This window comes from Brassica oleracea, chromosome C1 (genome assembly GCF_000695525.1).
Source record: "Brassica oleracea var. oleracea cultivar TO1000 chromosome C1, BOL, whole genome shotgun sequence".
In the NCBI taxonomy this organism is placed as follows: Eukaryota; Viridiplantae; Streptophyta; class Magnoliopsida; order Brassicales; family Brassicaceae; genus Brassica; species Brassica oleracea.
The window spans coordinates 9,055,174-9,070,047 of NC_027748.1; the positions used below are offsets into that span (position 1 = coordinate 9,055,174).

A 14,874-nucleotide genomic window follows, 5' to 3' on the forward strand; every position below is an offset into this window, starting at 1 on the left:
GTCGGACCCAATAAGTTTACTGTATATTTTTTTCATTGAATAGATTGTTTCAAACTTTCACATGTATTTGTATCTTCTTCTATACATATATTTTCGGATTGTTATTTCATTATTAAAATCGTAACTATATAAAGATTAGTAAAATATTGTTTTATTGTCATATTCAAAGATATTGTAACATTTCACAAATTTAGAATTTTTTTAAAAAATTAAACTTTTCGCTTCNNTATTATCGAGTAAATAATTAAACATTTAGTTTTTGTTTAATTTTTAAATAAACTATATATTTTAAAATTTGTTTTCATTGGTTTAAGGTAGTAAAGATTAATCATTGTTAGATAGTATGATTTTTGTTATTTAAAAAAATATTTACAATTTTACAAGTTAACATCGACAAATATTTAAATATTTAGCATATAGAGGTATAGTATTACAACATTAAATTATATCTATTTAATTTATACTATCTATAAATCCAATGGATTATCTATTGTTTAAATATAATTATTGATAGCCCAATAAAAATTTCTGGTAGACCCAAAATTTAAATGATAAGATTAGATATTAAATGTAACATGAATTTCTATGAATAGGTTCATTAGGTCCATTTTAAAAAAAAATCACACATGAATCAAGGTTGTGACTTCTATTTTAATATATAAGATATCATATATATCCATGTGATTTCAAAATCCTTGTGATAAAAAACAAAAAACAAAAAACAAAATAATTATTCTTACCAAATATCTATTGCACCTGAAATTCAAATTATATGTTCAAAACTATAATTCATTACATTTATATGCTTACATTTTTGAATACATAATTATTTTTAAAAATATTATATTTTTAATATAATTATTAATAACTACATTTAAAAATCTTAATAATTTTAAAATATTTTTTAAAAATAGTTTCAAAAAACATTTTTTGATTTCAAAAAGAAAACTGAAAAAAAAAATTTTTTAAAAAATATATAGAAAAATTATAAAAATGTTCAAATTTGAAAACATATAATTCAAAATTATATAAAAACAACTTTTTATTTTTATTTTTTTATTTTTTATTACTTATACATCTATACAACAAGGGGTAAAAATAATCTTTTACCTTTTTAATAAAACTTCTTTTGGTCATTTTCTTTTTTTTAATGCTCTTTTTATGACAAAATCTTTTTAAATGATTATTTAAAAAAATTGTTCAATTTTGTATGTAATAGTATTATTTTATTTTTAATTGAAAGCAAAAAATAAATTATCATGCTATATGATTTAGAAAATAAATAGATTCTATATGTATTTTACAAAAAAAATGATAGAAAAAAGATAATACAAATTCATGAAAATCTATATTAATCTAAAAAAAATTATGATCAAATTTCATAAGTCTATGTATACAAATTTTCACAATCTACGTAACTTTTTAAAATCTATCAACTTTCAAAATTCACAAATTCTACGCAAATTCATCTCTCAATAATGCTCTTAGATTATTTAATAAGAATCACAAAGTTCAAGAACCTCATAATCATCGAGGAAACATATACAATAACTAAACTATTGCAAGTGTAGAAATTTATTTCTTCTCGATTAAGAGTTGGTGAGTTGGTGTTATCTTCTTTATCAAATTTTATTCCCATTAAAAGTTGCTTTCTTCTCTGTTACTACTTTTACTTCTATCAACATATCAACATCGGTGACAGTCCGTGATGAAAATTTGGAAAGTACTCTTATTATTTGGGGTTCTTAAGGTGAAATTCTTACCGGAATATAAGAACCTGTCTTTTAATTTTAACTAAAAAAGTTAAGAACCGGTTCTTAAAACTCTTATTTAAGAACCAGTTCTTAGCTTTTTAGTTAAAAGTTAAGAGACGGGTTTTTATATTCTGATAAGAATTTCATCGTAAAAATCCTACAATAATCATACTCTCGGACTATTTAAGAACCCCAACCCCACATACCAAAACGGTGTCGTTGGGCTCAGCATCACGTTACATAAAAGCTACTTTACTAGTTTAACTAGACAATAAAACAAAACAAAACTCTCTCACTCCCTCACATGGCTCCTCTCTTAAACCGCGTTAGATCGGCTTCGGTCTTCATGTTCACTGTAACATTCCTCTTCATCTTCGCCGAAGGCTTACGACCTTCTGATCATGGCCTACAGTATCAATCCAGCTCACCACCGACTGAATCTCACTCACCTCCCAGTAAAATGATGTCTTTCTTCGGAGATTCTCATTCTTCTCCTCCTCCTTCTCAGCTCCTTCCCAAAGCTACGGATACAAACGGCGGAGACGACGACACGTGGTGGCGTGACGGAGCTGCGAACAGACGCGAGCACGTGATGAGGCACGTGTTTCTTGCGGCGAGTATCATCTGCGGCGTCTCCGGCGTTGCGCTTCTTGTGGTTTTCACTTTGGTTTATTTCTTTAGGTATCGGAATCAAAATCCATCGAACTTGCCCTGTAACGATTTAAAGTAGATACTATTCGATTTCTGTATACATGGATTGTTTCTATTATTTTTTATTTAAAAAAATAGATATAGAGCATTTTGCTTTATTTCGACGACTTTTATAACTTGTTGCGCTAGAAGCCTAGAAATTTTGACAACTGTTACACACCCACTGACCCACATTGCTTAATTATTGTTGATGAGAAAATATAAGAGAATTTCGATCCCTAAGTCTATTACCTACTTTTTATAATTTCTCAAAATATAATAATATGTGATGCTTCGAGTTTGATCTAATGTCACAAAAAAAAAAGAGAAGACTAAGAAAAAGGACTTGGTTCGAGTTTGCTATGTGGTTTCAGTCATTTTTTCTCTGTTGGAAGTTGGTGTTAGAACAGTTATCTGTAAGTAGAAGTCCCTATCTCATTGTTCAAGATGTTTATAGATCATTTAAGGCAATTTTATGTCTGTGTTGTAGAACCAGCTTGGTTTGATCACACTATTTCATGATGAGAAGGGTGCAGTCTCTACTTGAGAGTTCTTGTAGCTTTCTAGAGGTGTATTAGTTATATTTTTCAGAATGGTATTTTATTGTGGGTTCTGTAGGTTTCAGTATAGTCTCCTTGTGGCCTGTGATATAATTAGCCTTTGGAGCTTAGTGGGTTGTATGTTTGTGTAGTATGTTTGTGTAGTATGTTTGTTTGACTATTTTCCATTTTTAATATTACATCCAGGTAACCAAAAAAGACTATAAATCGTCTGTTCATTTAGATAACTTATGGAAATGGGAGGCTCGTGCCAGAAAAAAAAAACAGTATAATTAATGGAAAGTTCTTATCGTACGTATTGTTAAATAAATTTTTGTTGCCAAAATAACGTTCTATTAATTTTCTTTGGGTCAAATATATGCAATAGTACGTTCTATTAACGTTATATTAATTATACTGTTTTTTTATTGTTAAATAAATTTGTGTTGCCAATGTAACGTTCTATTAATTTTTTTGGGTCAAATATATGCAATAGTACGTTCTATTAACGTTAATAATATTAATTAGTATTCGATAACTAGAAGTTTAATGTTGAGTCTCAAACAATCACTTAAACATAAAAATGCAATAGATGGTTCTACTTCTATTGCATATATTTTGAAGCATGTGATATTTTATATTACTAATGTTATATGTTCTGATTTTAAGTTTGGAAAGATTTTCAAACTTTTTCTTATAATTGAAAAAAAAAACACGACAACACGTTAATCAACTGCAAGCTTAGAGCATGATTAACCCGGACTCTTAATCTAGGGTTATTAATTCATGATTTGACACATTTTTCTTAACATTTTTCGCTTAAGAGCCGGCTTTTATACCTCTTATTTAAGAGACGGTTTTTAGTTTTTCTTAGTTAAAACTTAAGAAACGGTTCTTGGCCGAAGCTAAGAACTCCAGCCTAAGAACTCGGGTTAATCATGGTCTTATGAACTATCTATCACATTGTCACATAAACATAGAAATTAAAACCTGGTTAAATAAACTAATAATTCTCTTTATTCTTCCAGTGTAAAGTGGTAGAGGTTGTAGTTGTTAAGCCTGTTCGATCAAAGCAGCTTGAACGACTTGCTATAATGTTGTTGTTGTGTAATGTGTACGTAAGGTGAAAAGAAGAATGATCAACGGTTGAGTTTGTAATCACAGAAACTGAAATGGACACTAATGCAGACAAAAAAATAGTTTGCTTACTCCTGCGACAGACCGTTCAAGTTAATTTTTTTTTTTGATCAAACAAACATGCATTACTTAAAAGAGGGTTTACACTCCTAAAAGGGAATTGGTTACAAGCATAGAGAGGGCTGATTTTGCCGCATTATCAGCCTCTCCATTAAAGTTTCTAGAGATGAAAGTAAAAGATATAACATCAAAATAAGATAAGTAGTGATAGATATCAAACATGATATCGAAAAGTTAATTTATTTTTTTATTTGTCTTAACAAGCACAACTAATTTTATAATATATACATTTTATTTACGTGTATGACAAGTGAGCCTTAAAACTATCACTATGATTGAAGATGAAATAGTTGTTTATTGGATGGTAGCATTAAATTATATAGATGCGCCATTTTTTAATTCTCCTAGCAACGGGACCCAAATATCTGATCAGATGTGTTTCTCTAGTATTGTATGGCAATTGTTTGTTGTTCCGATAGCACGTGGTATCCCCCTTTGATCTGTGACTACTAGCTAAATTACGGAATTATGATATTATGTGGTTTCTATTAGCCATGAGGCTCTGTGAGACTTTATGATGTCCAAAAACAAAATGATAAGGGAGTTGGCTCGTATTTGATATGAGGTTTCATTTCATTTTCTATTGGAAGTTGGTAATAAAACAGTCCTTTGCAACCCAGAGGTGTCCATTCAAATCATGTAAGACAGTCGTATGTAACTGTTGGACGTTCAGCTTGGTTTGATACGCTTTTTTGGTGATGAAACGTTGAAGCCTCTACTTGATGGTTATTGAAGTTTTTGGGGGTGTATATATGGGAGCTAGTGAAGTAATTGTAGAATGGTGTTTTATTGTGCTATATAAGTTTTTGGTATAGTGTCCTTGTTGGCTTGTGATAGTTACGTTCGTCCTTTGGAGCTTAGTGGGTTGTATAAGCCGGTATCACTATTCTCCACTTTTAATATTACATTCAGATAACAGAAAAAAGACTACCATGGTTTGTTCATTCAAAGTACTCAAATTTGACAATATAGCATATATGGTATTTTACGTTCTTATGTAAGTGTTAATAAAATATGTCCACAAGTTCAAACACGTGTTGATAACATACCTTGTTCTCTGTTTCTCGCATCTCTTCCTTCTCCGCCGAAAAGACGTCCCACCGCGTCAATCTCCGGCTCAGCCACAAACGTCGAAATATCAAATGGCAGAGTGCCTAAACAGAAGAAGATCGTCAAAGCTTCCTCCGAGTCTTGCCTACTCCGAATCGACCTCCCAAAACAAACCAAGATACAACTCAAATTTAAGACGACAGATATTGCAGGAAAATGAAAGGAAGACAAAGAGAGATAGGACTGAGGGGAGGCAAGTGGTCGCCGAGCTTAATTTGTGGACCTTGGATTATACGTCTGTCATTTGTTTGCATGCTTATCCCCGGCCACAACTTGATTTGTGACTACTATTTAACGACGAAACGATCTAACACGGATCCAACAGAAATACAGCTTCTTTACATGTTTGCGTGTTTAAGTGTTTTCGGCTGGCTGTTTTTCTTCTATCATTAGATGTCACAAAGAGTCAGTATGCAAATAGTGAGTTAATTAAGTTATTATGAAAATTTAGCAGGTTGTGGTATTATACCAACTAGTTGTTTTGCCCGCACATGCGGACATAATCTTCTTATTAGTTTAAGTCTTACTAATCTAAAATCAGCATAATAAATTATTATTTATATTTTTAAATAGTTAAATCAAATAGTTAACATCAAAATATATATTTATTATTGTGTTAAATTTTTCAAAAACACTCATATCTTAGAAATAGTTTAGAAAATATTTTTATATAAATGTTTTTGCTTGACTAATATATAGTTATAAATTGTTTTGTATCTTAATTTTTTTAACTTTCATAAAAAAAATATTGTTTCTAGATAGCAACACAATATATATATATATATATATGAATTATTTTTTAATATGTTTTTGATAATCTTATTATATTATTTTATAATCAATTATTTAATATAAAATATAAATTTAATATTATTAAACTAAAATTCGTTTTAATTATATATTAAATTTATCAAGGGTCTCTTGAAATTAAAAATTAGTGAATAAGTTAGAAACTAATAATAAATCAATAACCTAGCTAAAAGTTTTAAACCTAATAAAAATATGAAAAATAAGAAAAATTAACTAAATATTTAATATAACATATAAATTTGATATTATCAAAATAAAATTTGTTTTCAATTATATATAAGATTTATTAAGGGTATTTTCTAAATTAATAAATTAATGATCAGCTAAAATCTCATAATAAATCAATGATTTAGCTAAAATCTAATAAAACATGACAAATAAACATAAAATTATGGAAAACATGACAAATCAGCAAATTCACTTCTCAAATAATAGTATAGATAGGTCTCGATATACCCCTATTGGATTACAAAAGACTCTTGAAAATAAATTAGAAAAATATAAATATAGGGAGACCACGTTTTAATTTAATTTTCTTCAAACTAAATTAAGAATATGATTATACTATCTATGTTTTGTTCATCTCTCAAAGTATAAAGAACCGCTGGAACAGAAAAGTGAACTTTTATAATTGCAGAACAGATTGATTAACTGTAACGAATTACGTCAAGGAAGTCCAACTTTTCTTCACCACAGGGGTGCTTCGGCCTGCACAGAATGTAACCCACGTTAGACTAATTCCAAAGACAGTGGGGGCCAAAAAAGTTCCAGACTATCGTCCTATTGCTCTCTGCAATGTTTTTTTCAAGATTATCTCCAAATTATTAACGCTAAGATTGAAAAGTGCTGCACCTGATTATCTCAGAGAATCAATCAGCATTCATTCCAGGAAGGGCTATAGCGGATAACATTTTGATCACTCACGAGGTGCTCCAGTTCCTGAAAATATCTCAAGCTCAGAAAAAATGCACCATGACAGTCAAGACAGACATGTCTAAGGCTTATGATAGGGTAGAGTGGAGGTTTATTAAGAAAGTTCTTCAAAGGCTAGGTTTCCACTCTAAATGGATTCAACTAATCATGCAATGTGTGTCGACAGTATCCTACTCCTACCTTATCAATGATTCAGTACATGGCTCAGTGACTCCACAAAGAGGAATAAGACAGGGAGATCCACTCTCCCCGTACTTATTCATCCTGTGCGGTCAAGTACTATCAAATCTATGTCAAAAGGCAGAGAAAGAATGTACCTTGCAAGGCATACGAGCAGCCAGAGGAAGCCCAAGAGTAAATCATCTGCTCTTCGCAGATGATACCATGTTCTTCTGTCAAACATCCCCTGCCAGCTGCGCCGCACTCACTAATATCTTGAAGGAATATGAACTGGCTTCAGGGCAGAAGATCAATAGTGAGAAGTCTTCAATCACCTTTTCCTCCAGAACACCAGAAGACACAAAGAAACTTGTCAGAGAAGCACTTGGAATTGAAAAGGAAGGAGGCCAAGGAAAATACTTGGGGTTACCTGAGCATTTCGGCAGAAGGAAAAAGGTCCTCTTTACAGCATTGGTGGACCGAATAAGACAGAGAGCCTCGAGCTGGTCAACAAGACACCTCTCCAAAGCCGTGAAACTGACCATGTTGAAAGCAGTATTGACGGCAATCCCCACGTACACGATGTCTTGCTTTGAGTTACCTGTCAGTTTATGCAAGAGGATACAATCAGTTCTCACACGTTTCTGGTGGGACAATTCTGATGGAGTAAAGAAAATGTGCTGGGTGGCTTGGGACAGACTAACAAAGCCAAAGGCGGGAGGTGGTTTAAGGCTAAGGGATATTCAACTGTTCAATCAAGCCCTCCTAGCTAAGCAAGCATGGCGAATTTTAACCGAGAGTACTCCTTGGAAAATATTGCCATAATAAAAGCTTCATGAAGGTCTCAGCTGAGAATTTTAGAGGAGCATTTTACATAGCCGAGAATTACTAAGAGACAACGTGGGCAAAGCACTAGGGAATGGTCTATCAACTAAGGTGTGGAAAGATTCTTGGATATCCTTAGAAAAACTAAGGTGTGGAAAGATTCTTGGATATCCTTAGATAAGAACACTAAGCCATATGGACCTACACAAGAGTCGGCTTTGGACCTAACAGTCTCCGACCTCCTAACGTCTGACATGAAGTGGAACAAGAGTAAAGTAGAAGCGCTTTTACCTCTAATGACAAAGGAGATCCAGCTGCTAAATTCAGGACATCCAACCACAGAGGACATCCATGTATGGCAGCCGCTACAATCAGGCAAATACACCACCAAATCAGGTTATTATACAACAGCAATGAAAACTCAACGTATACAAGAACCTAGCGCCGATGCTTTTGACTGGATAAAGGATATCTGAAATGCAAAATGCTCACCTAAGGTGCAGTTGTTCATGTGGTCAATCATCCAAGAGGCGATCCCACTTGGAGAAAACCTGCAACGAAGAGGAATTCAATCAGAGGCGCTATGTATCAGATGTAAGGGGGTAGAATCCGCAATGCATACCTTTTTTAATTGCCCTTTTGCTCAAGAAGTCTGGAAGCTAATCCCATTAAGACAAGTAGTTCACCTAGCTACGGAGACAAACTTCAAAAAAGCGGTAATAGCATGTAGACGTTTGGTATGTCTCCCTCCTTCTGGGGTCTCCACCACTATACTCCCGTGGATGTGTTGGGTTCTTTGGACAGCTCGGAATACACTCCTCTTTGAGAAAAGAACTCTCACACTTGAGGAAATCGCAACAAAAGCTATAAGACTTGCAAGAGAATGGATCAATGCGCAACCACAGAAGGCATCAACAACGCAAGGAATATCACAATCGAGGAGGACTCACCAGATTTGAACCACCGAGGATGTTATACCGATATGCAAATCAGACGCGGCCTTTGACGCCCAATCGAAGAGAGCGGGACTAGCCTGGATTACCAGAGAAGAATCGGGAACCACTATCATCCAAGGATCGAAGCCCCAAGGAAGTGTCAACTCCCCTCTTGTTACGGAAGCACTAGCGCTCCGTGCAGGTATCATCGACGCAGTGAAGCTCGAGCTCTCCAAGCTCCGGATGTTCTCTGACAACTCAACGCTCATCAGAGCTATCAACAACGACGCACAGGTGAAAGAGATTTTTGGCATCGTCAAAGATATACAAGAACTCTCTTCTGTGTTTGTCGAGATCTCTTTTGCTTATGTTCCTCGGTCTTGCAATGTGGAAGCCGATCGATTAGCCAAACTCTCTCTTTCTGCTTCATTTGTTTCTAACCCTTAGTGGGTCGACAATGGGCCTGAGGCCTTCTTTATTTATGGAAAAGTATGTGTTACAAAAAAAAAAAAAAAAACAAAAAAAAACAAAACTGTAACGAATTACGAGAGAATCAATGTAGCCATGAGAAATCATAACAGAACCATAAAAAAAAAACATGTTAGGGTTGGTCTAGTTAGTCCATCACAACTTCACAACAACATAAATTATAATATTCGTATATATATAATTAACAGAATCTGTTAGAAACCAAAGACCATAGAACTATCAGTCTCCTTTGTTTTGAGTGAGGTACATACACTCCAACGACAGAATCTGTTAGAAACCAAAGACCATAAAACTATCAGTCTCCTTTGTCCAACAAAAACAGGGTATCAGTCTCTAGGGGAATGTTGATAGTGATGCATTGACAGATTAGACTAGCAGAAGGCGAAAGTGGGAAAAAAATAACTAGAAGAGACATTTATAGCATGGATGCATGTACAAGGTATATACACCCATACACCTCGTACAAGTGTCTGATCTTTAAAATGTATTTCTTAGTTTTTTTTTTTTGAGTTGAAATAAAAAACTAAGACATCTTAAAGATTTTTTGTTTGAACTGATTCTTGCATTAAATTAAAAATATGATGAGTAGCAAAAGTGGCTCTCAGACCACTTTAATACAAACCTAAACAAAAACTAATTAGAACCCAGTGCACTTCTAAGGAGAAAGCCCAAACTAGCATCCCACTTTATAATAAAAGATTCATCCCTTCTAAATAGAAGAAGATTAACGAGATAAAGAAAGCGATTAGGACTCTAGTTAGAATCAGACAAGACGAGAAAGATGACGGGGTAATAGACAGCGATCACGCAGGAAACAGAGAGAACCAGAGCTGTATTAATTCGCTGGCCAGGGGGTTATTCTCTGATATTCTGTTCTTGATTGCGGAGGAGATTTTCTTAATGGTCAGATCGGGAGATGGGTGATTACCTCTGTGTAGACGATCATTCCGTTCCCACCAGAGATCGTAGATCGTGGCTTGCCAAGTGACTATGGACAGGTAGTTACGGTGTCTACTTCCCGATTGAGACAGGAGAGAGTGAGCGACGTCATCCCAGGAAGCCGATGGAGAATTGATACCCAACCGTATAGAGAAGTGATTCCAAACAGATGCAGAGTAGGTACAAGAGAAGAAGAGATGGTTTCGTGATTCGTTCTCCCGATTACACAAGAGGCATAGAGGATCAGTTTGGAGGCCCCAAGAAAGTAAACGGTCTCTGGTCGGGCTCCGATTAAGAAGCATTAACCAGGCAAGAGTCTTATGCTTCGGAATACCTTTTTTGATCCAAATGAGTGGATACCAAGGGACTTTAGGAGTATGCGGCAGCAAGGAGTGATAGACATAGGAGCTAGAGAAGGATCTCTGGGTCTTTCCATTGTTTATCCAGCGCGCGTCTGTTAGAGCTATCGTAGTAAAGGTAGATGAGTAGTTCCTCCATTTCTCTTGACCTTGCCGATTGAATACTCCAACCTCCATCTCTCCAGATATCCGCTACTGTGGCGTTGAGAGGGATACCAGTGAGGCGCGGACCATTATGTCCAACGAATGAGATGAGTTGGCCAAACTTAGTCCATGGGTCTTTCCAAAAACTGATGTTAGAGCCATCTCCAGGGTCGATTTGGACCCACTGTAGCGCCGTTTGCCTCTCCTCCAGAATCTTTTTAAAGAGCCAGGTATGGTTTTGTCTTGGTTTCATGTGCCAAAAGATCTCGTCTTTTATCTTGGTTTCATGTGACATCTTAAAGATTAGACACTTGTAACAAAATACAATTAAGGTGTATGTACCTTGTATAACATACATACATGTTATAAATGACTTTGCTCGCCTTGATCTTCATCTTCTTCCCAGAAATAGTCTGACCTGTCAACAGATGGCTATTATTAACATTTTCCTCGAAAAAACTGATATCCTTTTCTGAACAAAGGAGACAGATATCCTGTTTAAAAAACGCTGAACAAGCAAAGGTTGATCTCATCATCTAGAAAACTTTTCAGTTTCACAATGTACAAGTAAAAGCACTACAGAACAAAGTAATCAAATTTGAGAAGATATCGTATATGGCATTTTACGTTCTTCTGTATGTGTCAATGGAAAATATTCACAAGATCGAACACGTGTCGATGAGGCAAGTGGCTGCCGAACGTCACACGTCATCACCGAGAGGCTGCCAAACATCACACGTCATCACCGAAAAGGACACGTAAACCCGTCTGACATTTGTTGTTGTTATGATAGCATGTGTTATACCCAAATTAATTGCTGAAGTGCTCCTGTCCGAAAAAAAAATATTTAGTATTCATACCCAAAAAATTAAACTAAAAAAACTTTAATTAAATTCAAAAATAACCAAAAGACTAGGAAACTAAAAGAGATTTGCATAATTACAATCCAACAAAAGTTATTGGAGTAGACCTGACAAATTCTACTTTGTGATCAAAGAAAGTTATGTTTTATTGATAAGAAACTTGGTTTATATACCAAGTTAAGTAAAATAACAATAGAAAATTGTAAAGAACCAATCTATAATAGGAAAATCATATTAGAGTCTATCTAAATCTATTTCGTATAATTTCTAAAACCCTCTTCAAGTTGGAGCATGAATATTATTGATCTTCTGAATCAAATTCCTTGCGTCCCAAAGCTTTGGTGAAATGTCTGCTAGCTGATCGTATGTTGATACATGAATTGTTTTGATCTCCTTTGATTATTTCATCACGAACAAATTGACAGATGATTCCCATATGTTTTGTCTTCTTATGTAAAACTGGATTGGCACTTATGTGTAAGACTGATTTATTATCACAACAGACCGTCATTGGCTCCTGATGCGAGACTCCCATTTCCCGGTGAAGCTCCTTCAACCAAATCAGTTCATGTGTTATTGCTTTCATCGCACGAAACTCTGCTTCTGTTGATGATAAAGAAACAACATCTTGTTTTGTAGTCTTCCAAGCAATGGGAGAAGTCCCAAACTGAATTATCCAGCCAGTTAGAGATCGATGAGAAGTAGGACATGCTCTCCAGTCCGCATCGCACCAGACGGTGATGGAAAACGTAGCATTGGCCCTTAGTAGAATACCTTGGCCGACCGTCCCTTTTAAATATCGAACAGTTTTCAAAGCAACAGACCAATGTTCTTCTCTTGGCTGTTGCATAAATTGCGATAAGATATGTACGGAGTAAGTAGATATATAAGGCGACCGGTAAGACGTCTATAACGCTCTGGATCCGTAAGAAAATCACTTTGAGACGAGCCTAGTTTATGATTCTGATCCATAGGTGACCCAGCTGGTTTACATCCGAGCAAACCACATTCTGTTATTATTTCTAGTGTATATTTCCGCTGGCACAGATATATACCTTGAGGACTCCGGGCTACCTCTAAGCCAAGAAAGTATTTGAGTATACCGAGATCCTTCATATGGAAGCACGTTGATAGGTATGCTTTAAATGAATTGACTTCAGAATTGGAGTTGCCAGAGATAATAAGATCATCCACATACACCAAAATTATGAGAGAAACATTGTTCTTCGTATAGGCGAACAATGAATGGTCAGAATGGGTATGTGAAAACCCATACTTTAAGAGAGCATATGCAAGTTTCGCGAACCAACATCTCGGAGCTTGTTTGAGACCGTAAAGTGACTTTCGTAATCTGCACACACGCGTGTCATTAGGATTAGAAAAACCGAGAGGAACCTTGATATAAACTTCTTCTTGGAGATCACCATGAAGAAACGCATTGTGAACATCCATTTGATGGATCTCATGATTATTCTTTGCGGCAAGATCAAGAAACAAACGAACTGTTATCATCTTAGCCACCGGGGAAAACATTTCTGTATAGTCTAAGCCTTCTTTTTGATTGTTGCCCAAGACTACCAGCCGAGACTTGTGTCTTTCGATTGTACCATCCGCTCGAAGTTTAATCGTATGAACCCACTTGGTTCCGAGAGCCTTTTTATCTTGCGGTAACTCCTGAAGATCCCACGTATGTTGTCTTTCAAGAGCATCCATTTCTGATTTCATAGAATCTCTCCAAACCTTATGTTTCATTGCTTTTTTGAAACTTCTAGGTTCGATATTATTCGCCAAAGCAATGAGATAGCTGAAATGTTTAGGAGCAATACGATCATATGATAAATAGTTAGATAGAGGAAACAACGAACCTGAGGATAGCTGAGGTGTAGATGATGGCAGAGAGGGAGTGAGAGTAGGGATTGTAGTAACTGTGTTGATCACGAAATCGTGATATCGATTCGATGGAGTGCGTAACCTATGACCTCGACCAAGAAGCTCTGTTTCAATGGGCTCTATTTCTGTGGTTTCTAGATCCTCTGTTTCTGTAACCTCTGTTTCTGTAATGTCTACCCCTTCGGTCTGATTTTCTAAAGCCGTTGGGGTATTTTTCTGGATAGGAAGTGAGACAATCACATCTTCAGTATCTGATGCGGTCATTATATGCGGAGGTATGGTCTCCAATGGTGCCGTTGATGCTTTATCATCATAAGGGAATACATCCTCTTGGAAAGTGACATCTCTAGAGATGAAAACAGTTTCTTGTTCAAGATCAAACAGTTTCCATCCCTTAGTACCCGAAGGATAGCCAATGAGAATACATCGTCGACTGCGTGGTGCAAACTTATCGCCTTTGGTATTCTTGTTGTGAGCATAAGCTAAACAACCAAGAACACAGTTGTGAGAGATCATAGGAGGTTGACCATGAAGAAGCTCAAACGGAGTCTTATCCTTAAGAAGTGATGATGGTGTGCGGTTGATTAGGTATGCCGCTGTTAAAACGCATTCTCCCCATAAACCAATTGGCAAGTTTGCTTGAAATCTCAACGCTCGTGCGACATTAAGGATATGCATATGCTTTCGCTCAGCACGTCCATTCTGCTGCGGTGTGTGAACACACGAGGTTTCATGGACGATTCCTTGTTCTCTAAGGAATTTGGTAAGGCAAGTAAACTCCTTTCCGTTGTCGGTCCGTAATGTTTTGATCTTCTTACCATAGTGTCTCTCGATCAAAGTCATGAAATCCTTGAGTTGTTGAGCCACAAAGGTCTTGTCCGGTAGAAGATATAACCATATGGCTCGAGAAAAATCGTCAACGATGGTGAGAAAGTAGCGAGATCCACAAAATGTTGTAGTTCGATACGGACCCCAAAGATCACAATGGATTAAATCAAAAATCTCTTTTGCATTATCACTACTATCTGGAAAACTTTGACGATTTTGTTTAGCTCGAAAACAAATATCACAACCACTACAAGAAAACACACCGAATTCCGACGGATCTTCCGACGGACACCAAGGTCGTCGGACATTTGCGACGGAATACTGACAAATTTCCGACCAAATCCAAAAAA

The 14,874-nt window shown here is 35.5% G+C and overlaps 1 protein-coding gene and 1 long non-coding RNA gene across 3 annotated transcripts; one reads left to right on the top strand and one right to left on the bottom strand.

The window, feature by feature from the left end:
* Positions 1-1,937: 1,937 nt before the first annotated feature.
* On the top strand, positions 1,938-2,563 carry LOC106306222. The gene has a single exon (XM_013742765.1). The coding sequence runs from the start codon at positions 2,059-2,061 to the stop codon at positions 2,482-2,484; it is 426 nt and encodes a 141-aa protein (XP_013598219.1). The 5' UTR covers positions 1,938-2,058; the 3' UTR covers positions 2,485-2,563.
* A 4,112-nt stretch (positions 2,564-6,675) lies between these two features.
* Positions 6,676-7,844, bottom strand: LOC106306231. Of its 2 annotated transcripts, XR_001263123.1 has the most exons (4): positions 7,683-7,844; positions 7,411-7,587; positions 7,013-7,099; positions 6,676-6,868 (listed from the first exon to the last, which is right to left on the bottom strand). It is a non-coding gene; the product is annotated as an uncharacterized LOC106306231 (long non-coding RNA). The 2 variants fall into 2 exon arrangements; XR_001263122.1 differs by lacking the exon at positions 7,683-7,844 and having other exon boundaries at positions 7,411-7,674.
* Positions 7,845-14,874: the final 7,030 nt, after the last annotated feature.

Bases quoted from the DNA above. Each gene is read 5' to 3' on its own strand.
- LOC106306222 (XM_013742765.1), top strand. From the start codon at position 2,059: ATGGCTCCTCTCTTAAACCGCGTTAGATCGGCTTCGGTCTTCATGTTC.